This window comes from Tursiops truncatus, chromosome 14, assembly GCF_011762595.2.
Source record: "Tursiops truncatus isolate mTurTru1 chromosome 14, mTurTru1.mat.Y, whole genome shotgun sequence".
Classification (NCBI taxonomy): Eukaryota; Metazoa; Chordata; class Mammalia; order Artiodactyla; family Delphinidae; genus Tursiops; species Tursiops truncatus.
The window spans coordinates 19,730,704-19,757,142 of NC_047047.1; the positions used below are offsets into that span (position 1 = coordinate 19,730,704).

The window sequence follows — 26,439 nt, forward strand, 5'->3', positions numbered from 1 at the left end:
GCAGTGCACATTGGTCCACATGTATCTTTTCAAATTATGTTTTTTTCCGGGTATATGCCCAGGAGTGGGGTTGCTGGAGCATATGGTAGCTCTGTTTTTAGTTTTTTAAGGAACCGCCATACTGTTCTCCATAGTGGCTGTACCAATTTACTTTCCCACCAACAGTGTAGGAGGGTTCCCTTTTTTCTACACCGTCTCCAGCATTTATTGTTTGTAGATTTTTTGATGATGGCCATTCTGACTGGTGTGAGGTGATACTTCATTGCAATTTTGATTTGCATTTCTCTAATAATTAGTGGTGTGGAGCATCTTTTCATGTGCTTTATGGCCACCTGTATGTCTTCTTTGGAGAAATGTCTATTTAGATCTTCCACCCATTTTTTGATTGGTGACATGGAGGAACTTTAAATAAATATTTAAGTGAAAGAATACAAAGAAAGAATATAATCTGAAAAGGCTACGTACTGTACAATTCCAATCGTACATGACATTTCTGGAAAAGACAAAACTATGGAGACAAGTATCAGTAGTTATTGAGAGGAGGGTGGGGAGATGTATAGGTAGAACACAGAGGATTTTCAGGGCAGTAAAATACTCTGTATACTATAATGATGGATATATATCATTACACATTTGTCCAAACCCATAGGATATACAACACCAAGAGTGAATCCTAACGTAAACTATGAACTTTGGGTGATTATGATGTGTCACTGTAGGTCTACCCTTGGTCAAAAATGTACCGTTCTGGTGAGTGATGTTGATAATGGTGAGGCCATGCATGTCTGGGGACAGGGGATGCATGAGAAATCTCTGTACCCCCCTCTCAATTTTGTTGTAAACCTAAAACTGCTCTAAAAAATAAATTCTCATAAAAAATAAGTACAATCCACATATTTTCCCACCATAATTCACCATATAATAAGTAGTTTGATACAGGAAAACAAAATAAAACAGAAACAGTCTTGTCTCTCCATGACAAAAAGTAGGTTGTGGTTAGAAATTTCATGGGGCTGGAAGTCATTCAGCTCAATCTGGATCCTCATTCCTACTTTGCCACTAAAGAATATTTTACTTGGTAATTCTCTTGAACTCTCAGCAATGGTTTCTTCATTTAAAAACAAAACAAGGTAGATTATGTACAAGTAAGGGATATAGTTCACTTACTTTAGAGTTAGAACTGGGTTTGAAATCAAAAGCTGCTTATGACTAGTTATCAAAACTCCGGCTGTTTACTTAAGCTCTCCACGGTTGCCACTCTCAATTATAAAATGAGGTAAACATTATTTAACTAACCAAGTGGTACAGAAAAAAGCAAATATATCTCTCTCGGTAATCAGAAATGGAATGAGTAATTTTTTTTTTTAAGTATAGTTGATTTACAATGTTGTGTTAATTTCTGCGGTACAGCAAAGTCATTCAGTTATACATATATACATATTCTTTTTCACATTCTTTTACATCATGGTTTATCACAGGATAGTGAATATAGTTCCCTGTGCTATACAGTAGGACCCTGGTATTTATCCATTTTATATATACTAGTTTGCTAACTCCCAAATTCCCATTCCATCCTCTCCCATACCTCTCCTCCCCCTTGGCAACCACAAGTCTCTTCTCTATGTCAGTGAGTCTGTTTCTGTTTCATAGATAAGTTCATTTGTGTCATATTTTAGATTCCTCACATAAGTGATATCAGATGGTATTTGTCTTTCTCTTTCTGAGTTACTTCACTTAGTATGATAATCTCTAGTCCATCCATGTTGCTGCAAATGGCATTATTTCATTCTTTTTTATGGTGGAGTAGTATTCCATTGTATATATGGACCACATCTTCTTTATCTGGAATAAGTAATGTTTCATATTTTTTTGTTCTCTATATTAATATAAAAATAAATTGCTCATATTTTTAAATGCTAAATATTTATACTTGCCTTAATAATATGAAGCAATTTTATGGACCCTGAATATGCCTTACTGCACACAGATAGTGTTTTGATGGTGTGCCTGTCCATCTTTAGTGTTATCCTTCCCTTATGGGAGTTTACTGCTTTATCGACCTTGCAAAGACTATCTTTCGTTGTACACATCTCCTAGGTATTCAACTGTCTATATTTTTTCTTTATTTCAAAATAATGCACTTCCAATGCTTTTGGTGTTGACCAGTTGGTCTCTTTGTTCTATTTGTTTTTTCTGCAGTTTAGAGGCCATTAACCAAATAACATACATATAACACATAGTTAGGCACTAAAAGGAGGAAACCATCCTCCTCTGAAAAATTACTTAGACTCTAGACAGGGTTTCTCAAACTCAGCAGCATTAACATTTTGGAACAGATTATTCTTTGCTGTAAGGGGCTGTCCTATGCATTGTAGGATGTTTAGAACATCCCTGATCTCTACCCACTAGATGCTGGTAGCCCACCCCTCTAATTGTGACAACCAAAAATGTCTCCAGACATTGTCAAATGCCCCTTGGGGGGAAGGGGCAAAACCGTCCAGTGTTCTAGATCTATTTTGTCAAATAGGGTAACTATTCAAAATTAAGTTAAATTAAATCACTTATCTACAGAATCTAAAAAAATAATACAAACATTTAGTTCCTCAATCACACTAGTCACATTTTAAGTGCTTAGTGGCTGCATGTCGCTAAGTGGCTACTGTATTAGCACAGATATAAAACATTTCCTTCACTGCAGAACTGCTTAAAATCAAAGGCTATGACAAAAATGTAATAATAACAAGGAAATAATAATAATGGCACCATTCCAGGATATCCACCATTATGTAACTTCTAATTATCCAGAAGATCAGCTCCAGTTTAATTCCTCTTTAAAGGCTTCTTCAACTCACCCATTAACAAGAATTTCTATGGAGCGTATTCCTAGTAGTTCAAAATATAACTAATGCTTAAGGATAACTGCAAATCAAGTAATTATTAGATAGGCACGAGGACAGAGCTGAGGTGTTAGTTAATCTCTAATAGCTAAATTAGGAAGAAGTGGGAAAAGAATCTTAAACAGATATATATATAATCTAGGAATGTCTGAAGACTCGAACTCGCTTAAGACCCTGTTGTTAAAGCAACCACAGGATGAAATTATCAGTTGACCTTATCGAGGGTTTCACTTCGACAAAACCGGAAGTGACCTGCAGGGCCATCTAGCTTTGAGCACATTGGTCCTTTGAGCATCTCAGCTAGCTTGCCCAAGGAAAATTTATTGATTAAAGGACCCTCCTTGTTTCAAGATCAAATGTGCCCTCAACCTGGTGAGATAACACAAGGGCATGTTTAACAATAAAGAGGACCAGGACAAATGTAAGTCAAGATTACGGGGCATTTATTTAAGGGAAACAAAAAGGATCCATTGAAAAACTCTAAGAACATTCACACAACCTGCCTCCAGCTTCACAAGAGCCTGAGCTAGGCTCTTACTGGCTGCATGTGAGTGTGAATGTGAGAGAGAGAACAAGGGAGAGAGAGCGAGCATGTGTGCCTTGTGTATAAAGCTTCATATTTAATAAATCTCCCAAAAACACCACTAATATTCTCTCTCAAACCTTAATCCCCAAACTGAAGAAATGACACTCCCTTTTATATTTGCCAATTTTAGGCATGTGATGCTATCGTGGCCTCACTGATTCAGAAAGTAGTTGTTGAACATCGACTATGTGCTGACTTAAGATATAAGGTCCCAGGTAATAAATTCATTAAAAAAAAAGTTCCTATTAAATGTAACACATGTATTGGGCATTGAAATTTTACACAAATAAAAACATTCTCAAAGTAATTATAATCAGGGGAACAGCAGAAGGCAAAAATGAGAAAGTATGCAAGTAACATAACACCGACAGGATAGAATAAACACTGGCAGAGTTACGAAGTGTTAGGGCTGGCTGTGCAAAAAAGAGAAAGAGCGCATCTCATTGTGGAAATTCAGAAGCCTTTCTGGAGCTGGTCTTTAAACTACATATTGAGGATGAGGTAGGATTCTGCCATATCCCTGTGGGAAGAAATGCTATTCCCAGCTAAAGCCAACCTTTAATGCAGAAGAGATGGTGTATGTTCTGAAGGGCGTGTTACAGCCTGGGATGCAGGGACAGATCTCACTGGACATGCCATCTGGGTGTTCAGTAATGGCTTTAAGCATCTCTCTCTCTCTCTCTCTCTCTCTCTCTCTCTCTCACTCTCCCTGCTCCCCCAAATAAAAGACTCTTACTCAATGTGCATATGGAATTTATATTTTAACAAGTTCCCCAGGCAATTTTAATGCATTACTGAAGTTTGGAAACCATTTCAGTAAAAGAATATTTGAAAATAAGAAGTCAGTGAATGCAGCTAATTTGGAAAAAAGTAAAAGTGACGTATGTCTCTGAAAATATCTAACAGAGAGGGGAGATACTCTTTTCTTCTCCTGTAATTTTTAAAGAAAATAAACATCATTTCAACCAATGGTCAAAAAATGTTTATTGAACTCGGTACTTTCACATGTATTACCTCATTTCATCTTAACCACATTGTGCACAGATATGTTTTTGAGGATAAACTAAAAACTTACTAAGTCTTCTTGTTGAGAGATGATGAAAAAGATAGATCTGCTCCTTAATTTCCTATTCTTTTTCCTACCCGCTACCATAACCTCTAATTACTCTTACTGTTTCTAACACATGCACCTACTGGATACCAGAGACATCACAAGAGGCCCTCCAGGCAAAACTATGTTATCTCGCCGGGTTTGGGGCGTATCTCTTCCTAGCTTGATAGATCACATGTAAGCTTTTCTATTATCCTTTCAGCTTAGACAGACTCTCTGATCACCTCATGACCTTACCCATGGGACCACATGCTGGTATTAGTGTATTTAAGGGAAAAGGCACTGTTGAGAACCTCGTCCTAAAGTTCCAGGAAGGAGTTGTCTAAAGCACCCACTTCTTTCACCTTTTCTGGACCCTCTCTGATCTCAGAGCCTGCTCTCTGGCCTCTGGAGAACGAATGAGGCTTTTTTTTGATGGGCCCTCATACATATCAAAGTATGCAAATTCTGTCTTTTTTTCTTACAGATGAATTCTTTTTGTTTCTTACAGATGAAATTATATGAACTTTCATTTTAATATTCGATCCATCCGGGTAAGGGCTATAAGCAACTACCCAAAAGGGCAGTCATTTAACACAATAAAAGTTTGTTTCTCTCTGTTGCCACTCCAATGAGGGACAAATGTGGGGTTGGAGAGATCTGATTATTTAAGGAACCAGACACTTGCATCTTAGGGTCTCAGAGTCTTGCACTGGGTTCTCTTCCTTATTTAACAGGAAGGATAGAAGGTGAAGGATGCAGTCAATTATACTTCAATTAAAAAAATAAATTTTTTAAAGAGAGAAAAAAAAAGAAAGTGGAGGATAGTATGAATGTTTCAGGGGCTGGGACTGGAAATGTTATACATCGTATCTGTCAACATTTTATCTGCCAGAGCCCAGTCACATGTCCTCAGCTGCCTGCAGAGGAGGGTGGTAAATACAGCTTTTAGGTCAGGAGGAAAATGAAACAGTTTGGTGAGCAGAGTCTACCATGGTTATGTCATCAGTACTGATAGCTGCTATTATAAATTTTAATTATAAATCACTGTTTCTTTACCTGCTTCATTATCAATTTAGTCGTTGTGGGTTGTTTGAATAATGTTAGTGACACACAACTTTCCAATAGCATTTCTGGCCTAAAAGTTTCAATTATTAGACTTCATGTATGCTGCAATTCAAATATGACTCTCCACACACTTATTGCTAATGTAAATACAATATATATTTGTATTGTTTTGAATGATACTTCCTTGGTAATATGTTGCCTGCAGCTCTGTGCTATTGAAATAACTAGAAACACAGGGCTAAAATAAGTAAAACTAAATTACTGAGTTACCTTTAAATTTAGAATATAATGTTTTTAATATGAAGTACATTGCTTATTAAAGGTGATTCATAAATGTTGCTAACCAAAGTTTACTATAAATTATTCAATTAACTCCTCCACAGTTTTTTATAACACTGAATTTTACTTTCCCCACTGGAGAGTAGGAACTGGTAGTATAAATGAAAGTTTCCCTTGTCCTTCCTTATGTGGAGCCACTAGGACAGTTACCTATCTGTGTAACTGTGTATCCCCAAGGATGCCACTGTCCAATATGTCTTTGGACCATTTCACTATTCCTCTTCTTTAAGGGGAAGGGGAATGGATAGAGTGAGATGTTGTCTTAATATGAGCCCTAACACATTCCAGGTACCACACAGCCAACAAAAGCTTTGAAATACAACTTCTATCAATTTGATTACTTCATATTAAACAGCATAGAGGAAAAGAGTATCATACCTGAAAACCTGTCCTCTAGCCCTGATCCTCCTCTAATGGGTTGTGAAATCTAGCACATTTAATAGGCAAATCTAGGAGTCTGATTCCTCATCTTTAGAGTATCAGGAAACAGTGTAACCTTCAAGTTCCTTTTCAGATCAAAAATTATATGACTCTGTGACTGTGGCTTTATAATAACACAGATGGATAGCATTAGATATTAGGTTTGACGATGACTTGCACAGAAACGGAAAAATGATGCTGCTATGCAGAGATGTTAGAAAACTATATAAGAAATAATAAGTGGTTTAGTACTTTTAACACATAGCCTACTTTTACTTTGCAATGCCCTTTGAAATAAAAGGAAAAGGTAGGATATAAACAGACAATATTGATAGTCAAGGTGAAAAAAAATACAAGTAATAAACACCTAAATAGTTATTTTCTGGATGGAAAAGGCAATGGAGGAGAAGCTACACAGAAAGAATCTGGGGATCAAAGTGTGCAATAAATTCAAACCAATTTCCGCTGCATGAAAGAAAGATATCAGGGTCTGTGCAAGATGAAAATAAAGTTGAATTATTCAACGAAACAAGGAAGAAACATAGCAGCATCAATCTTATTCTACACCTGGAAGAATTGGCTTGAGCTTATAAATTATTTTACTGTAGAGAAATGTAAATTGAACAGTATTAAAAAAAAGACTGAAAATATTAGTGGTATAGATTTAATTAAAATGGAAAGAGGAAGGGGGTGGCAGTCATTATCTAAATTGTCAATCACAAATCTGTCAAATAGGACTGTTTCTAAACATCTGAAAGATATAAAAACTTACTAGAGTAAGTCCCCACAAATTACTGGGGCAAAAGCATTTGGTTAAAGTTGTAGTAAACTAATGGCTAAGCCTGAAAAAGAGTTTGTTCCAATCCTTGAAAGCATTTCTAAAATACACTGGCACTCTTGGAGTAGGAGGTACACACTTAGAATAAAAACAACATAAAATTGTGTAGATGTATGAGTTATGTATAACTATAATTCATTAGAACTAGACTTAAGATCCTTATTATTGGAGATATAAGATTTTTATCCCTATGTTATTATATGGATATAAGATCATTATTATTAAGTTCATATAACTGCATGTTTCAGAATTTACCTTTTTCTTAAAAGCTGAATATGGGAGTAGAAAGAGCAGAGTAGAAAGATTCTTAATTATTTTAGTGATTATTTGCATTTACTCGAGAAAGAACATTATAAAGTATAAATATGAATTAAAGATGTTGATTTTTAACCAGGTCCTGTCTGAAAGCTGAAAGTAGGCCAATTATCTTCAAGATATTTCTAATACTTCTCTTAGCTTTATTGTTTAAGCTCCAGAACCCTCTACGCAGAGTATATCTTACCCAGGATTGAAAAAAAAAACTAATAAAAATCATGAAATCTATTTATTTTCCTCAGATCACAACCCCTAAACAATGTAATGATCTGTTTCCCAATGCTGAAATAAAAGAACCAGGTGGGACCTCTGCAAGGAAGCTGTATTTTTCTTAAAAATGCTTTTATACCTTTACATTTTTTCCAGTGTTCTCCCTGGCACTTCCCTTGCCTTCACAATTGGAATAGAAGCTCCTCAGAACTTAATTAACCATGTCTTGGTTGACTAAACAAAATCCAACATAGGCAATCAACAAAATGAAAAGCCATCTTACAAAATGGGAGAAAATATTTGCAAACCATGTATCTGATAAGGGATTAATATCTAAAATATACAAGGAACTCATATAATTCAATAGCAAAAAAAAAAATAATCTAATTAAAAATGGGTATAGGTCCTGAATAGACATTTTTCCAAAGAAGACATACAAATGGTCAATGAGTACATGAAAAGATGCTCAACATCGCTCATCATCAGGGCAATGCAAATGGAAACCATAATGAGATATCACCTCACACCGGTTAGGATGTCTATTATCAAAAAGAAAAGAGATAACAAATGTTGGAAAGGATTAATATGTGATGGAATATTAGTCATCCTTAAAAAAGAAGGAAATCCTACCATTTGTGACAACAAATGAACCTTGAGGGCATCCATGAAATGAAATAATTCTAACAGAAAAAGACAAACACTGTATGAAAGACAATCCACTGTATGTGGATTCTAGAAAAGCTGAACTCATAGAAACAGAACGTAGATTAATGGTTGCCAGGGGCTGTGGGGTGAGGGAAATAAGGATATGTTGGTGAAAGGGTACAGCTTCCAGTTTTAAGGAGAATAAGTTCTGGGGATGTAATGTACAGCATGGTGACTATAGTTAACAACACTGTATTGTATATGGGAAAGTTGCTAAGAGAGTAGATCTTAAATATTCTTACCATAACAACAATAACAACAAAATGCTAATTATGTGAGGTGAAGGAAGTGTTAACTAACCCTATTGTGATAAACCTTTTACAATATATGAGAATTAAACCTTCACATTGTATACCTTAAACTTATACAGTGTTATATACCAATTATGTCTCAAGCTGGAAAAAATATTCTAAAAAAACCCCAGCAGAGGGCTGTGCATACTTATTCTTAATTCTTCTTCCTCTTCCTTTTTAAACAAGACGAAAATATATGAGATATTAGAGAATAACTCATTTGAAGATATTGTTTCTTACTTGAGAAATTAAGACCTGAGATGAAAGTAGGCTTTCTCAGAGAAACAAGCTTAATTATTGATGAAGCCATCCTGTTCCCCTTCTCTTGAGGAACACAAACAAACACATGGGAGCTCTCAGGAGATTAATGTACCAAGAAGAGCAACCTCCTGTTATTTGGAGCTTTTGACATGGAAAGGAGACATATTAGTTATAATATTTACATTTATATTTTAAACATCATCTACTGTTTCAATGGAAGCCCACAAAGAAACAGGTCAATACTATTGGTTGTGACATTTAAGAAATTACCAAAGCAGTAAGTTCATTAAGCCTACAATCTGATGTAAACCAATTAGTTTTCCTTTTCTGCTTATATTAAAAAAAAACACACATTCTAATGAATGTAAATATTTAATACTTTTGATCTTTCATTCCTTAAGTACTCCCATATGAATCTGCATCAGTGAATTATAATTATTATAAGAAGCAACAAACTGCAGCCCATTCAAATACAGTGCACATTTTAAGGGCTTTTTAAAAGGCAGTTTTGTTAAATACTTTTATGCCTTACAAAGGCAATCATACTTGAGCTCAAATTTTATTCCATCCATAAGAACACAGAGAACAAAAAGAAATGGCATAAACACTGAAATACGTTATTTCAACAATATGTGCTCACTTACATAGCATCAATTACTTTTAGAAATTTGAAATGAAAGGCCAGATTGGCTTAATAGAATGAACAAATTTGAGTTGTTCTTTTTGGTTGTTAGAAGTATTTTTTAAAAGTAGAATTTCAAATAAATCATGACAACAGTTCATTAAATCCTTGTTCATCCACATTAAAATGATAAGAAATACAAACCTAAAACATGGATTAAACCAAAGCTGGAAAAATTATCTAAATATTTACTTAGAAAATACAGCTTTTTGGCTTATCTTTTAGTTTCATTTTTTAAAGCATGCCTTTAAAAGCAATTGAATGTTCACATATTTAATTTGAAAAGTGCTTCATGTTTTCTCAAATTCTTTTATGGCATTTATCTAACTTAAAATTTTGTGGATTAGATGGGACTGGTATTATTTTGACAATATCATTTTGCCAATATTATTTGACAATATTATTTTGTCAATATGATTTGACAAACAAGAATTCTGACACAAGATGGCTGGCTGCACAAGGTGGCTTTTAGCAGAACTAAACTTCCACTGTCCCCCAGAAGCACATATGGAAAACCACAGGGTACCTTCCTCTGACATCTGTAACACCACAGCCTTCATTTGGTAGGTTAAGGGTCTTTCAAGAGAAATTCAGCACCAAGTGGCAACATACTTCCAAAGGCAAGCTCATAAACACTGCATAATATGGAGGTTTAGGAAAAATATAGGTAGTCTCATCTATATGTAATTGTTTCAAGTTCACAAAGAATCATTTATCTACTGTTACCCATAGTGATGATTAGCCTAACGTATCAACTTGGTCAGGCTATGTCACCCAATTATCTAATCAAGCACTGATACAGGTGCTGCTGTCAAGGTATTTCGTAAATGTGGTGAAAATCCATTATTAGTTTAACTTTACTATTTTTTTTTATTGGATAACCAAAGAACAGGAATCTTGAGGGGAATATCTTTAAAATTCTGCCTAACACATTGGACATGTCAAAGGGACATGAGCCAACACCAAAGAGCTTCTGAAGGACAAAACTTGATCAATTTGAGAAAAATAAGATGTTATTTGATTATATCCCAATGAATAAGAACATCCATACTTATATAAATTAAGGATTAAAATAAATAAATAAATAAGGTAGAACTTACTTATAGAATAATTCCAAGTAATAAATATAGATGATATGAGGGACATAGCACATCACCATTAGAACACCAAAGTAGTGATTTGCTGCAGGTAAGATCCACCGATGAATGTTAAACTTAATGGGTAAAACTTTAAGGAAAAACAGGATATTTGCATAGCTTCAAAGTACCTCACCTCCAAATTTTAATTAATATTTACGGCTGTTTACTTTTAAACATGTACTCACAAATTCTTTGCTACTTCTTCCTCCAAGGGGTGAAGCTTAATTCCCCTTCTACTGACTATGAGCTGGACTAGGTGACTCACTTCTAAGAAATAGAGCGTGGAATTGGAGAAATAGAAATTTACAGAGGAAAAACTTGGCAGGACTTGTTTTTGTGCTTTTCTTTACAAGAAACACTATTTGCAGGTGACATGAATGCATAAGTAGAAAGCTGCAGAAAATCTACAATCAGCTACTAGAACAAATAAACGAATCTAGCAATGTCATAGGATACAAGGTCAACACGGAAAAATCAACTGCATCCCCCATACAGTAGCAGCAAACAATTGGGAAGTTAAATTTTTAAAATCCCATTCAAAGCAGCAACAAAAATATAAAATACCTAGGAATAAACCCAGCAAAATATGTCCAAGACTCCCACAATGACAACTATAAAACATTGCTGAGAGAATTTAACAAGATCTCAATACATGGAAGTGTATATACCATGTTCATACGTTCAAAGACTCTGTTAATATAGTTATTATCATTAAATTGATCTACAGACTCAAAGCAATCCCAATAAAAATTTCTGCAGGTTTAAATAAATAGATAACCGGCTGATTCTAAAATATACATAAAATTCAAAGTATCTAGAATATCCAAAGTAATTTCAATAGAGAAAAACAAAGTTGCAGAACTTTCCCTACCTAATTTCAAGACTTACAAGGCCACAGTAATCAAGACAGTCCGATACTGGTGAAAAGACAGACAGGTAGACCAATGGAACAGAACAAAGAGCACAGAAACAGACCCACACATACATGAGCCCCCTATTATCAGTTTAAGTAAAGAAGATTACCCTTGATAATGTGGGTGGGCCTCATCCAATCAGTTGGAAGGCAAAAACAGAGAACTGCTGAGGGGGAAGATATTCTGCCTCAAGACTGCAGCACTGACTCCTGTCTGAGTTTCCAGCCTGCTAGCCTACCCCATTTGCTAGCTTCTACAATCACGGGAACCCATTCCTTAAAATAAATCTCCTGATATGTGTACATATATAGCCTACTGGTTCTGTTTCTCTGGAGAATCTGACTGATAAACGTATCCTCTCTTTCAGTTGTCTTATAGGTTCCTACCCACCAAAAAAAATTTGTTTTTCTACTTTGTTCTCTATGGAGGGGTTAGGAAAGGCCTTTCTGAACAAGTGTTTTCAATTAGCATTTATAGCTAATTTAACACATAGCTTACTATGTGTTAGTCACTGATTTAAGTACTCTGCCTATATTAACAGCTACCCCAAAAGATAGGTACTACTGTTATTCCCAACGTACAGATGATGAAACTGAGGCCTATGGGATATTAAGTGACCTATCACACAGTTAGTAAATGCTAGAGTCAGGTTTCAAATGTAGGTTGTCTAGTTTCATAACTTACGTTATAGCTATGCTATATTGTCATTTTAAAATGGGTGGATGTAAGGCATATTTTGGAGTTAAGCTAATAAAATTAAATTATGGTTTTGGATGTGAGAGAAGAAGGAATAAAGTATAACTCATGTATACTACCTGTATACATGATCTACCTGTATCTATCTACATGATCTACCTGTATCGATCTACCTGTATCGACTCAACTAAGTTGTTAGTCCCATGACTAAATGGAGAAAAAATAAAGGAAGGTATATTTGGGTTTGAGTGAGAGCAATATTACACAGATTTACCTTCAGCAGAGGCCCAGAGGTAAACATTTTGGAGTCTTTGGCATATAGAGTGAGATGACTGACAGAGGAGGAAAGAAAGCCTGAGCCCTGGCACATTCCAAAATTTAGATTCTTAAGCAGATGTGGAACCAGAAGGAGGTGGAGGAAAGGAGATACTGTGAAGCCAAAAGCCATGAGAAATAGGGGTGGCCCAGGAGGGAAGCATGGTTGTCAACTCCATGTGATGCTATTGAGAGACTGAGCAAAGCTGTAGAGAGAAATGGCCAGATATGACCGACAGCTGAACCCAGTAACTGACCACAGCAGTTCCATGGAGTGGTCAGTCTGAAAGCCAGAATGGTGCGAGTGAAAAAGAGACCACCCATAGCACATTTATTTTTAAAACTCATGGGAGATAGATTTGTGATAGAGCAAGTATGGCAAAATGTTAATGACAGATTTAGGTAGCGGTTTTGCAGGGATTCCCTGGAAAACTGTTCAATGTCTGAACACTTTCATAATAAAATGATGGGGGAAATGCATGGAAAATATGGACATCACATTCAGGACTGTGGTTCCCTGGCCAAGCTGAGCAGTGAGCGCAGGAAGGGAAGGATATACAGACATTGAGGTAATAAGCAGGCAGCTTCCACTCCATGGACAAAGTTTTATTTCTTAAGCAAAGAGCATACTGGTATTCTTGTTATTCCTCATGTGGTTCTGTATCTATTATATTGCATGATAAAAAGAAAAGTAACTGTGGGGTAAGAAAAATGGGGTTGTTGGAGGTGGTTTGCAGTTAGGTAAGGTTTTCTGTTTGTTTTAACCTATCACATTTGCATCTGTTTGAACTGCTCTGGTAGAAAGGAAGAAACTGATAATTCCAGAGTGGGATGAGATCACCCAAGTTGAGTCTTCCAAAAGGTGACAGGTGAAGGGGACCAAAAGCTCCAGTGGAGGGGTAGGTTTGGGAGAAGAAGTGGCTCTTCATTCTTTTCGACCCATGAGAACAAGAATACAGGTAAACAGCATTAGGCAGTGACTCTTGATTTGTAAATAAACAGCATTAGGCAGTGACTCTTGATTTAAAAAGAAGTCATTCATCTGCTGCCTTTCCTACCTGCCCTTTTCTCTCCAATTTAACAGGAAATCCATTATTAGCTTATAATGATTAAGATTCTCTATGCTTAGCTTTGAGATGTTGGGATGGCATCTCCGTAATTTATTGTAAGTTCTGATTTTTCCATATCGCCTGTATGTCACTCCTGAGGGCCGGTCTTCTAGGACCTTATGTTAGCATGCGATTAGCAAAATTCAGCATGGCTTTAGAAGCTGTTTGCCTTGTCCATTTATTTTCTTTTCCGAAAGCTTGCTCACTCGGTCTCAGTTTCAGAGGAGTCCACTGCTAATGAAGACAGCCTGGGTTGCATCAAGTTGCTGGCATATATCATAATTAGGGATGCATCAGTGAATCAGCTTCATTTTGGACAATCCTACCCCGTTGTTATTCAAGATGTTTACGTCAAATGCATTTTTGATTGAATTACAGACTTAGCTATTAGGGAGGAAATGCTTGATAACCAGTTTTCTTTATGGGGTAAGGCAGCATTTCCTTTTATGCATGGTAGGGATCAGATGTTTGGTTTAATTTGACCTTAAAGCAAGGTGAAATTCAAATGAAATGGAGGTTATTGAGTGATCTACCTGAAAGATTGTTTTTAATTTTATAATTAAAATATCATAAAACTTTACGTTTACAACTGGTCTGTTATAAAGCATAAGAGCGCAATTTGTTGCTCCGTTGTAACAAGTACCATAACAATGATGATAATGATAAAGGCAAGAGCCACCAGGCTTTTAGAGCCTGCAGCTGCTAGGTCTGGTGCGAAGCACTTTACATGCATCCCATCATCTGCTCTCCACAGCAGTCCGGGAAGTGTGTGTATGAATAGCCCCACTTAACTCATGCAAACACTGGGGCAGAGAGGATAAGTAACTTGCCCACGTCACACAGCTAATGCAGCATGAAAACTGCAGAACTGGAATCTGACTCTGAATCCGCTGCCTCACACCTGCCACCATGCCCCTTCCTGACACCTGGTCCATCCCAGGGTGGATCCGTATGAATAGCATGCCTGGCTCCTCTTTAGTCTCTGACATTGTTTTTTCTTCTTTTCCATGGATCTCTATTTTCTTTCTTACTGTGTTTTGTATATCCCTGTAAGCCTCTTTAAATCTTCTCTGTGAAAGGTAAGAACAGTTTTCCTTAAGTTGACAAGTTTGGACCTCAGTAAATGGTATTAAAGGGAACAGTCCTCAGCTGGCAGTCTGTGAAACCAGATTTCCCATTTTATTCATGCAGATGTATAATTTACCATTCCTTGCAAATCAGTTTAAGAATAAGAATATTTTAGCATCCACACTGTATTTTGTCCTTGCCATTTTGCTAAGCACGTACGCATAAGGGCTTGTTATTATGGTTTCTTACTATTGTGCTCAGCTCAACTAATGATGTATCAATATTGGTTCATTAATTGTTACAAGTGTACCATAATAATATGAGACGTTAATAATAGGGAAACTGGGTGTAGAGTTATGAAAATTTTCTATATTACCTTTGCAAATTTTCAGTAAATCTAAAAGTATTCTAAAATAAAGCTTTTTTTTTTTTAATGCAACAAGTTTAGGTGATTTTTGTAGAGACACAAGTTTTCAAATCAGTAGGGTAAATCCCTAGGACTGAGACTGATGGGTTGTATGGTAATTCTATGTTTCCTTTTATTAAAAACAAAAAACGCCAAACTGTCTTCCAAAATGGCTTCCAAAATGGCTAATTCATTTTGCATCTGAATGTACAAGAGTTCCTATTGTTCCACATCCTCACGAGCATGTCTTACTGTTAATTTGGAGGATTTCATTGACTCTAGTAGGCATACAGTGAAGTCTCTTTCTTGTTTTAATTTGCATTTCCCTAATGACAAATGATGTTGAACATTTTTTTCAAATGCTTATTTGCCATCTGTATATCTTCAGGTCATTTGCCTGTTTTTGAATCTGATGGTTCTTTTTCTTATTGTTGAATTTTTTAGAGTTCTTTATATATTTTAGATACAAGTCATTTATCAGATATGTGACTTACAAATATTTTCTTCCAGTTTATGATTTTTCTTCACTGTCTTTCACAGAGAAAAAAGGTCTCAATTTTAAGTTCAACTTACCAATTTATCTTTCATTTATCATGCTTTTGGTGGTTCCATTTTTAAATTGCACTTCTGTAGCCTGAAATCATCACCCTGTTTAATTTTTTTTGTCTTAATTGTCTCTCTCTTATCAGAATGTAATAGTCCTATAGGCAGAGAATGTCTGTTTTCTTTCTTCTGTATTTTATACTCCCAACTCTGCAAATAGTACATGTGCTTAATAGATACTTCATAAATATTTGTTGAATTAGTCAATTAATGGATATGGAGCTCTTTCAGCATCAGTATGGACTTGAAATGACTAACAGAATGATGTTGCCAACTAAAAATGGTCACTTGCCATCTGGCTCTACAAGAATCAGTTCTCTAGCTACTGCAGTCACTGACCTTCAACACACCCTGAAACGAGTTCAGGGCATAGATCAGGAATGAGGCACTCTTGTGCTCTGGGAAAAACTGGCAGAACACGCTTCAGATAGTTAGATATTTTCAGGAAGAGATATTATGAGCCCAATTTCTTTCATCCGCTCATATCTAGGAAAGCTCTAAAATCATTAATGGATGAGCAGCAACCTTCTTGTGACTAGCAGCAACCCTCTGCCAAAATGTGCGCTTGAATGCATGTCTCCCCCTTCACCAAAATCACATATATACCAACCAGAACCACCCCACTTCTTCGGAGCAGTTCCTCAGAGCTAGCCAAGAGGCTGTCTCCCTGGCTATGATGCTCATGTTGCCCCAAATAAAATCTAACTCACAACTTCCACATTGTGCATTTTTTTCAGTTGACAATGTTAGGAGAACACATACAAAGTCTATTACAAATGGAGTAACAACCAATAAATGGAAGCTATTATGTTTATTATTCTTGCTGAAAGATTACAGCATTTTAAAACCCCAAGGTATCCAGCAAGAGGGGTGAGGTGAAAGAATTGTCTACCATTATCTCCCAATATGTTGCAACAAGAGCCATAAACAGGGCTCCAGGTTGATGTGGCATATTCCTGGGCCCTCAGCTAGTGCAAACTTTGGCTCACTGGTGTATTTTATTTAACAAAATATGCAATAGATAAAACTACTGCAAATGTTAAAATCTGCATTAAGATGAACCCTAAGGCATATGGCATTTTCACATTTATGCATGTTTTTCTTCATGATACTTTCATATCAAACCTCTTTTTATCATTTTTGTCATTGTATATATCTCTAGGTTTTTTTTATTTTTTTAACGTCTGATAGCGAAGCTTCTGAAAATTTATCTCATTCCTGGATAGCACCCTTTTCAATGGAAATAAAGACTTTAGTTAAAGATGATGTATATAAAGATGTAATAAGTTTAGGTTATTAACGATTCTCAAACTTTGGAAGCATAAGATTCATTTGGGGTACTACCTGGAAATAAAGATTCCCAGTGTTACCCCAGCCATACTGAATCTAGTTTTGTGGCTAGGCCCAGGAATATCAATTTTTTATGGACATTGCCCAACCTCACCCAGGTAATTCTGAACCAGGTGGTCTGTGAACTTCACTCTGAGAAACACTTGTGAAAGAAACCTCTATAAAGGAGGGAAGCAGGTGCCATGGGAGGGACGGTGAACAGCAGTGTGGGGACACAACAAAGCATCACCAGATCCCTGACTCAGCTGCAGTCTGAAACTGCAGAGACACTCACCATACCAACTTCAAGGTCTACCCTTACTTGATCTAATAAACATGCACTCTATTGCATTACTTGAATAATAGTATTTTTTTACAGTAATGGATCCTACTCAGCAAAGTCCAGGCTCCAAGAAGTGAGACATGTGATGAGAAATGAGTTCTCTTTCTTTCTCATCTAGTTTTTGCCTCTCAAATCCCCATTTTCTGTCCTAGAATTCTCTTCTTCTCTGAAGGTGCTCCCCTTCACTGGAAGCACCTGCTCCCCTAGCTCTCCAGCCATACAGGAGTGAAATATCACCCCATGACAAGAGGACCCCACATTCACAATACAGGAAAGTACCATCCATATAAGGGTAGTCAGGCCGCCGCACAGTACAGAAAAAGGAAGTTCAATATCTCTAGTAGACTCAAGCATTCAGGATGCAAAGAGTAGAGGCATAAAGCAAGGGATACCTGAGAAAAAGGACAAGCAGAGGAACATCAGAATCCTTGCAATACCTGAAATGCTCCTCCTTAGAGAGGCTGACCTCTGTGGAAAGTGGGGTAGGAAAGAGGACACTCCCCTCCTTCTTCTCCACAGTGTTGCTTTACATATTGATAGGGCGGCTGGAGGAAAAGAGGCAGAACTGCGTGAAGTTAGGAGCTTCTTGTCCGGGGAAATGGCCTCTGACCAGATCTCAGCTGGGGAATTCACACAGTTGATATAAATGGGAAGTTTCTGTTGGACAGCTCATTCCACCAATACTGCATCCCAGTACCAAAGCGGATGGGAAAGGAGAAAGCTACCAGGTCATCAAGAGGCAAAGATTTATTCCTCCTCAGAGATGTGAGGACACCTTTCTCTCTCCCTCTGTTACTTTTTCTCAGTCTTGTTCTGTCTGTCTCTGCCCACTATTCATCAGTTACTCAATAAATATTGATTGGGTAAAAAAAGAATAGTAATAGTGGAACTAGTTGGTATAACCATATCACTCCACATTTGAAATTGTATCAAAACAAAGAAAAGCTTGAATGAATAGTGAAAGGTTTGACCACCTCTTTGATTTAGGAAATGCTTCCATGAAGAAGCTACCTCTTTCATCTATCTGTACCTCTTTTATCTATACCTCTTATCACTTTGCTCCATGAGATCCCTCTTAATGTTGGGTTAAGGTCATGTACATTTCTGTCTACACCCTGGCCTGGCACATCTTATTGGCTGGGCCATGTCTTAATTGTTTTGATTTGTCTTGCCCAGACAGAGAGTGGACTGTTGACAGAAGACTGAAAACCCAAGCAACTGCTCCAAGGCTTAAGAGGGTATGGAAATATAATAATGAAATAGCACAGAACCAACTGCTGTGTTACACCATTAAATTAATCTGCTTATTGGGCAAACACAAAGGACAATGTCTATCTTTCAAATGACAGCCACATGGCTTTCTTTTACAACAACATTAAATATTTCACTGTTCTACAGATTTAATTCTACTGTATACTTATATTATAGTTATACTATATACTCAACACATATTCCCTGAATGCCTACAGAATGTCAGGCATGGTAAAACATCATTTGGCATGGAATTATATCTATCCATAACATCTTAATATAGAATATCAGGCTGTCCCTGCTATATAAGTCTCCCCTATCTAACTCCATGTAAACTACAAGCTCATAAATCTCATAAAATGACTGATTGCTATCAGCTCACTAAAGTGAACCAGTAGCTAACATAGACTGATGAGTCATCCAAGTGGGGCTGATGAGCAAGAAGCAAATTAGTCTAGTTCTTTTCAAATCAGCTGCACAAAGGAATCACCTGGGGAGCTTTAAAAACCTCAATGCCTGGGTTGCACCCCAGAGTTCCTGACTTAAATGATAAGGTTCAAGTCCTAGATGTCAAGAATTTCCAAAACTCCTCAGGTGATTCTAACATTTGCTAAAATTTGAGAACCACTAGATTAGCCCATAGTTTAGAAACTAGAGTCTTCAATCCAGGGAGAGCTTGGTGGTAAACATTAAAAATGTTTTGGCATTCTTTGTCCCAAAGCTGGCCAGAGCTTCCATATGAAGACCTGATTGAAATAACTCCCTCTGCAATCCCCAGGAGCAGCTTTTCTACGTAGAGTTCACAGGCTGCACAACTATCCAATCATAGTTTGCTGGGACCACTTACAACGACCACTAATTCTAAGCCACACTGAGCTATTCAATCCTCCTCAGGAGACTGCTAGACACTGATTCAGCTCTCCAGAATCCTGGGTCTAAGATTGATCATTAATAAGAAGGAAAGCTATTTTCTTAAGGAGTACAGATTGATTTCATAAATTATAATGAATAAATTTACTCTGACATTTATATAAAATTTAATTTCTCAAAAATCCTTGTGACTTCATTATGTAAAACAACTTAATGAAGCAAACACAACAATTACTGTCTGTTTTTGAAAAATGGAGACACTGAGGTTGAAAGTGGTTAAGTGATTTAGCTTAAATCATATAGTCAATGACCAAAGTAACACTGGAAGTCAGATATATTAATCAAACATCCAATGCTCTGCTAACTTCATATGTAAATCTCTTTGAATATCACCTGCCATGTGCTACAGCATCATGCCAGGTCCTTTAAGAGCAGAAAGAAATCCACACACATCATTGGTCCTATCCTAATGAAGTTTAAACTTAAATTAGGAAGACAATATACATATATGTAGTACTTTACTTATGATAAAACAGACAGACACACACACACACCCTTGACCAACCATCTTTACCCAAGTCTAAACTATCCCATCTTTATCCAAATCAAAAATATCAGTGTTCTAAGCTTTGAATACGATTTCTCTTCTTTATATATGTTTAGGTAATTTATTTTGTTACTTGTTTTTAATACAAATGCTGTCATAAGCCTGCTCAAATACCTTTTTTTTGCAGTTTATAACTTAGAGTACAGTAAAATCTTCTACTGAAATATTCTAGGGTAAAGATATCGTCATCACTCATACTGAGCACTTTAAAAAACCTGACATGCAGCCTAGGATTAAATATATATTTTTTAAATGATAAATTCAAACAACACTAAGTTTAACCCTATGAGATACAATAATGACATAGTTAAATAGATAACTTCATATATAATCTTGCCAGATTACAGTAATTATAATCATGAATATTGTGAAACTTCAAAAGAACAATAACTCATTTTATATTAAAAATCTGAAAATGGAGATGTAAAATACTAAAGCTTCAGGCATTTACTCAGGCTGAAAATGTTTTTTAAAAGTGGCAAATCTGGGACTCCCCTGGTGGCTCAGTGGTTAAGAATCCACCTGCTAATGCAGGGGACATGGGTTCGAGCCCTGGTCCACGAAGATCCCACCTGCTGTAGAGTAACTGAGCCCCTGCGCTCTAGAGCCCACAGAGCGACAACTACTGAAGCCCGCACGACTAGAGCCCGTGCTCTGCAACAAGAGAAGCCACCGTGATGAGAAGCCCATGCACTGCAACGAAGAGTAGCCCCTGCTCACCGCAACTAGAGAAAGCCTGCACACAGCAACCAAGACCCAACACAGCCAAAAATTAATTAATTAATTAAAATTTTAAAGTGGCAATACTTTTGGCCATTTGATCTAAAAAAGCAAAAACAGCTCAATAGTAAATGATATCTAATAGATTTAATTCTGAAAGTATACATCATTTAATAAGTAAGCATGTGTGGATGCTAGAGCCACTTTAAAGGAGGAAACTGGAAACTGTTTCTAAATGTCAGTGTTTTCATAATTTCTGAATATCATCTTATGTATTAGAAAGTAGATTTCTATGATGGAAGGAAAGATACTATGTTTCAAAATTTCAGTGACTAAATACACACTTGCCCTAGTCCTCACTTACTCTCCCAAGTTCCTTTCTCCCCATCTCTCTCTGAAAGACAACTCAGCCTCTCACTTACAAATAAAATCTGGGTAATGGGCAAATAGAAAATTTGGGCAAAGCCAGACAGGCTACGGATATTACACAACAAATAACCAAGTTGGGGCAGAAAAGAGAGCCTGTGGGTACAGAACTGGAAGGAGGGTGTGAGGACCTTGTTCTCAGGGATAAGAAGCACAGACGTCTGAAGTGTATTTGAGACTGAGAGGTATTTGAAGATGAGAGAAACACAAGAGAATTTCAAAGGCTTCTTCCAATAAAATTTGTTATTTTGCAAATATAACAACGTTTCCTTGAATTTGACCCTGTTCAGAAAAGGACATGTAGCAGTTAGGCTTTGAAAAGGCAACACATAAGCATCATTTCTTATGCATAATTTTTCTGTAACAAGAAATGAGTAATATAATGAAAATTTTAAATATCCTCTAGAATAACAACCATGATAAGCTGTCCTAAATTAACATCTTTATACTTTCTCACTCTAATATTCCTAGGACAGTCTGGCCAAGAACTATGTTGGTTATTATATTATGTCCACAAAACACCATTTCATACAAGCTTTGAGAAATCTAAAATATAATTTCTACAGAAGGTGTGAAAACTAACTTCTAAGGAAAAAATAAGGGAGAGCTAAGAGGTTGCTGGGGAAACTAAATGAGAAAATGTAACTTGTCTGATAACAGATAAATCTTTGAGAAAATGGACTAGAGACCAGTTAATAAAAACCCTCAGAGCTTCCCTGGTGGCGCAGTGGTTGAGAGTCCGCCTGCCGATACAGGGGACGCGGGTTCGTGCCTCGGTCCGGGAAGATCCCACATGCCGCGGAGCGGCTGGGCCCGTGAGCCATGGTCGCTGAGCCTGCGCGTCCGGAGCCTGTGCACTGCAATGGGAGAGGCCACAACAGTGAGAGGCCCGCGTACTGCAAACAAAAAAAAACAGAACCAAAAAAAAACCCTCAGTACTAGGGAGAGGTTCACTATATTGATGGTGGTGATGGTTTCATGGTGCACACACCTGTTAAAACTTATCAAATTGTACATTTTAATGTGTGAAATTTATTATCTATCAGTCAACCAAAAAAAGGAAAAAAAAAAAAAACTAGCCAGGCTACAGATGCATGAACACGTGTCCATCTGCAATTCAGAAGCAGTACCAGTTTTCAATAGCACTTGGGAACTTGGAAGCTATCATGTTGCTAAAACGCATACACAAATATACTCCATCCACATTAGATGAAATATGTAAAATTTAACACTTCAACTTAAAATAACAATTTACATGAGTGTAATGTAAATAAAATTAACTTTTAGGGGGAAGAAGATGGCAGTATGAAGAAGGGTTGTTATTTCCAGGGGCCAAATATCCATCTGCGAATTTAAAAAGTGGTTGGTTTGCAAGAAGAAAGGGGATAGAACACTCATTCATCTATTCCTTCATTCATTCAACAAATATTTATTGAAGTCTGATGAGTGCTAAGCATTGCAAATCAATGACCGCAAAAGAGACAGAGTGTGTTCTCTACCTTCATTAATTTCTAGTGTGGCAGAGAAGAAAGTTATCAATCAAGTCACCTCACAAAAATTAAATTATCCTGTGGAAAGTGACGAGGAAAAATCCATGAAAAAGTATGACAGGAGAGTCAGGGAAGGTTTCCCTGGGAAAGTGTTCTTTGAGCTGGGATATGCAGAATGAGTCACCCTTAACTGTGAGAGAGGAGACAGCATGTTTAAAGGCCCTGGGACAGGTAAAACATGGTGCTTCTGAATAACTAAAACAGAAATTGTTGAATTTAAGAGATACTTAGGAGTTAAAATCTATGGGTCTTGTAATAGACTGTATCTGGAAGGAGACGGAAGTAGCAAGAATGATACCAAGATTTCTGCAATTGGATACGTATGTGTGGCATTCGTTAGATAGGAAATGGAGGACACAGGTCAGGCTGGGGCTAGGTGTCTGTTCTAATTTCATGGTGTCTTAGAATTTTCAACTAAAGCTGCTGAACAAGACTACATCAAAATTAAAAACTTCTGTGCATCAAAGAACACAACCAACAGAGTGAAAAAGTAGCCTACAGAATGGGAGAAAACATTTGCAAAACAATATCTGATAAGGGGTCAATACCTAGAACTCTTAACTACAAGAACAACAGTAATAAAATAAATAACCTGAGTGAAGAATAGGCAAAAGGCTTAAATAAACATTTCTCCAAGGAAGATATAAATATGGCCAACAAGCATATGAAATGATGCTCAGTATAACTAATCATTAGAGAAATGCACATCAAAACCACAATATTGGGCTTCCCTGGTGGCGCAGTGTTTGAGAGTCTGCCTGCCGATGCAGGGGACACGGGTTCATGCCCCAGTCCGGGAAGATCCCACATGCTGCAGAGTGGCTAGGCCCGTGAGCCATGGCTGCTGAGCCTGCGCGTCCGGAGCCTGTGCTCTGCAACGGGAGAGGCCACAACAGTGAGAGGCCCGTGTACCACAAAAAAACAAAACAAAACAAAACAAAAAACCACAATATCACCTCACACCCATTATGATGACTACTAAAAAAAAAAAAAAAAAGAAAATAACAAACATTGTCAAGGATGTGGAGAAACTGGAACCCTTGTGCACTGTTAGTGGAAGTGTAAAATGGTACAGCTGCTATGGAAAACAGTCTGGAGGTTTCTCAAAGAATTAAAAATAGAAGTACCATAGGATCCAGCAATACCACCTCTGGGTGTAAATCCAGAAGAACTGAAAGCAGGGTAATGAAGAGATTATTTATATACCCATGTTCATAGCAGGATTATTCACAATAGCCAAAAGGTGAAAGGGACACAAATGTCCATCAATGGATGAATGGATAAAGAAAATACCATATAAATACATGATAGAATATTATCTAGCCCTAAAAAGGAAGGACATTTTGACACATACTACAACATGGATAAACCTGGAGGACATTATGCTAAGTGAAATAGGCCAGTTACAAAAAGACAAATGCTATATGATTCCACTTACATAAGGTATCTAGAGTAGTAAAACTCATAGAAAAAGAAAGTCAAATAATGGTTGCCAGGAGCTAGAGGGAAGGCGAAATTGGGGGTTGTTTAACAGGTATAGAATTTCAGTTTTACAAGAGTTCTGCAGATGCGCTACTCAACCATGTGAATATACATGACTGAACTCTACACTTAAAATGATTAAGATGATATATTTTATGTTATATGTATTTCAACACAATTAATTTTTTTAATATGCTGAATAAATATTGATAGTATTATAGCTATTTTGCTAGCTATATAATTGACCAGTCGGTAGCTAGCTAACCAGAGAGATTTTTGAGGAAAGCTGTGAACTGAAAATACAAATTTGGAAGTCATACAAAGAAACAATAATTTTATTACACGACATTCTTCTGTTCCCTGCATCCTTAAAATCTTGAATTTTCAAAGACTCTATAAATGTACAGTCTTCTCATCCTATCCTCCCTAAAGCCTGAGTTTGACACAAGAGTCTGGTTTCATCTCCAGGAGAAAACAAGTTGAAGGTTTTCAAGCAACAGCAGAAATGGAGTGTTACCAGCTGTGCTATACTGCCACAACAAAAAAAATCTCTACCTGTCTATGCACCTAATTCTAGCAAAATTAAAAATGAGAAGTGTAGACAGGAAAAAAATAAGACTACTCTTTTGAGTAGTCTTATTTTTCTAGAGAAAAATCCACTGTTTACACATCAATATACATCCCTCTAGAATAATATTATTCTGCCTACCTTGTTTGCGTACATCCTCAACAGCAGCAACCAATTCTTCTTTGAGATCTTGACTCTCCTTAGCGATCTGTTCACCCTTTTCCAGAAAGTTCTGAGTGGCTTGCTCTACAGATGCAGCCAGTACATGGGCTTTCTTTGACCTCCCTTTCTTTTTACCAGATGGGCCTTTGTTGCTTGTGTTGACAAGGGTCGTCACCTTAAATACAAAAGAACAACTGTAAAATTACTCTGCATAACTGTCTAGAAATAGCATATTATCATCTCATAATTTTAAAGTATCCTTTGCTTATTAAGTCATGAATACACATCACATAGCCTTATCTTAAGGAAAATGTGGAATTATATAGTTTAGCATATAAATTAACAGCAATTTATTTCCTGTAGAAGAAAAAAGCATGTGAATAAGGAAGAAAAGCAGATTTGCCAGTAGCTCAGTTTCCAATCCACTGGAGGGGGTGCTTTCACAGGTTGACAAATTTAGCGCTGGTTGGAATACCCAGCTTCAGGGAGGAAATAAAATAAAATAAAATGTAGAACTGCCTTTGAGCTTTGAATCAGAAGAACCAATAACTGAGCCCAAAAGTCAGGGCAGAGGTGCATGAGTAGTTAATAAATGGTGGGCCATCAATATACATTATTTATGTGTCACTTACCAAGGACTTTGAAGAGCCTTGCTATTTCTGATTTCATCTTGTAAAAACAAAATGGTAAATTTGATCCAAAGAGACCAAATGATTCAGTCTCAACATTTGGTTAACCTGCTAAAATTTCCAGAATTGAAATTAAATTTGCATTCTCACTCCTTTTCTAAGTATCATAATTTGGATACAATATCTCACCTGCCAAACTTCTTTTAGCACTCTGTCTAGAGCTATTTAATATGCTAACAAAGCTTTTAATATCTTTTAAACAACTTATCTCCTGTAGATTTCTGAACCTTTATTTTCTGCCAGTGAGAAGTCTGGAAGGGAAATGAATGCAACTGTTCCATATTCTATTCAGCTAGTCATCTACACCTCTGCATTTTTTTTATCAGCTTCATAAGAATGTGGATGTTGTGGTTTATTTGCACTGACGTGTATCCTGGTTAGCAAACTAAAGCCTTTATTGGTGGTTATCAAGAAAGCTCGTCCAGAGAAAAGTTCTAAATGCTATAGTCTCTACAATTTACTCCAAATCCGAGAGCAAGCAGTTATTA

General features: G+C 36.7%; 1 protein-coding gene across 1 annotated transcript in view; it reads right to left on the reverse strand.

Moving 5' to 3' along the window:
• CTNNA2 (catenin alpha 2) overlaps positions 1 to 26,439 on the reverse strand; it is a 1,042,487-nt gene that overhangs the window by 914,278 nt on the left and 101,770 nt on the right. The window contains exon 2 of the mRNA XM_019942095.3: positions 25,242 to 25,437. Coding sequence (XP_019797654.1) covers positions 25,242 to 25,437 — 196 coding nt within the window. The remainder of the gene's footprint in view (positions 1 to 25,241; positions 25,438 to 26,439) is intronic.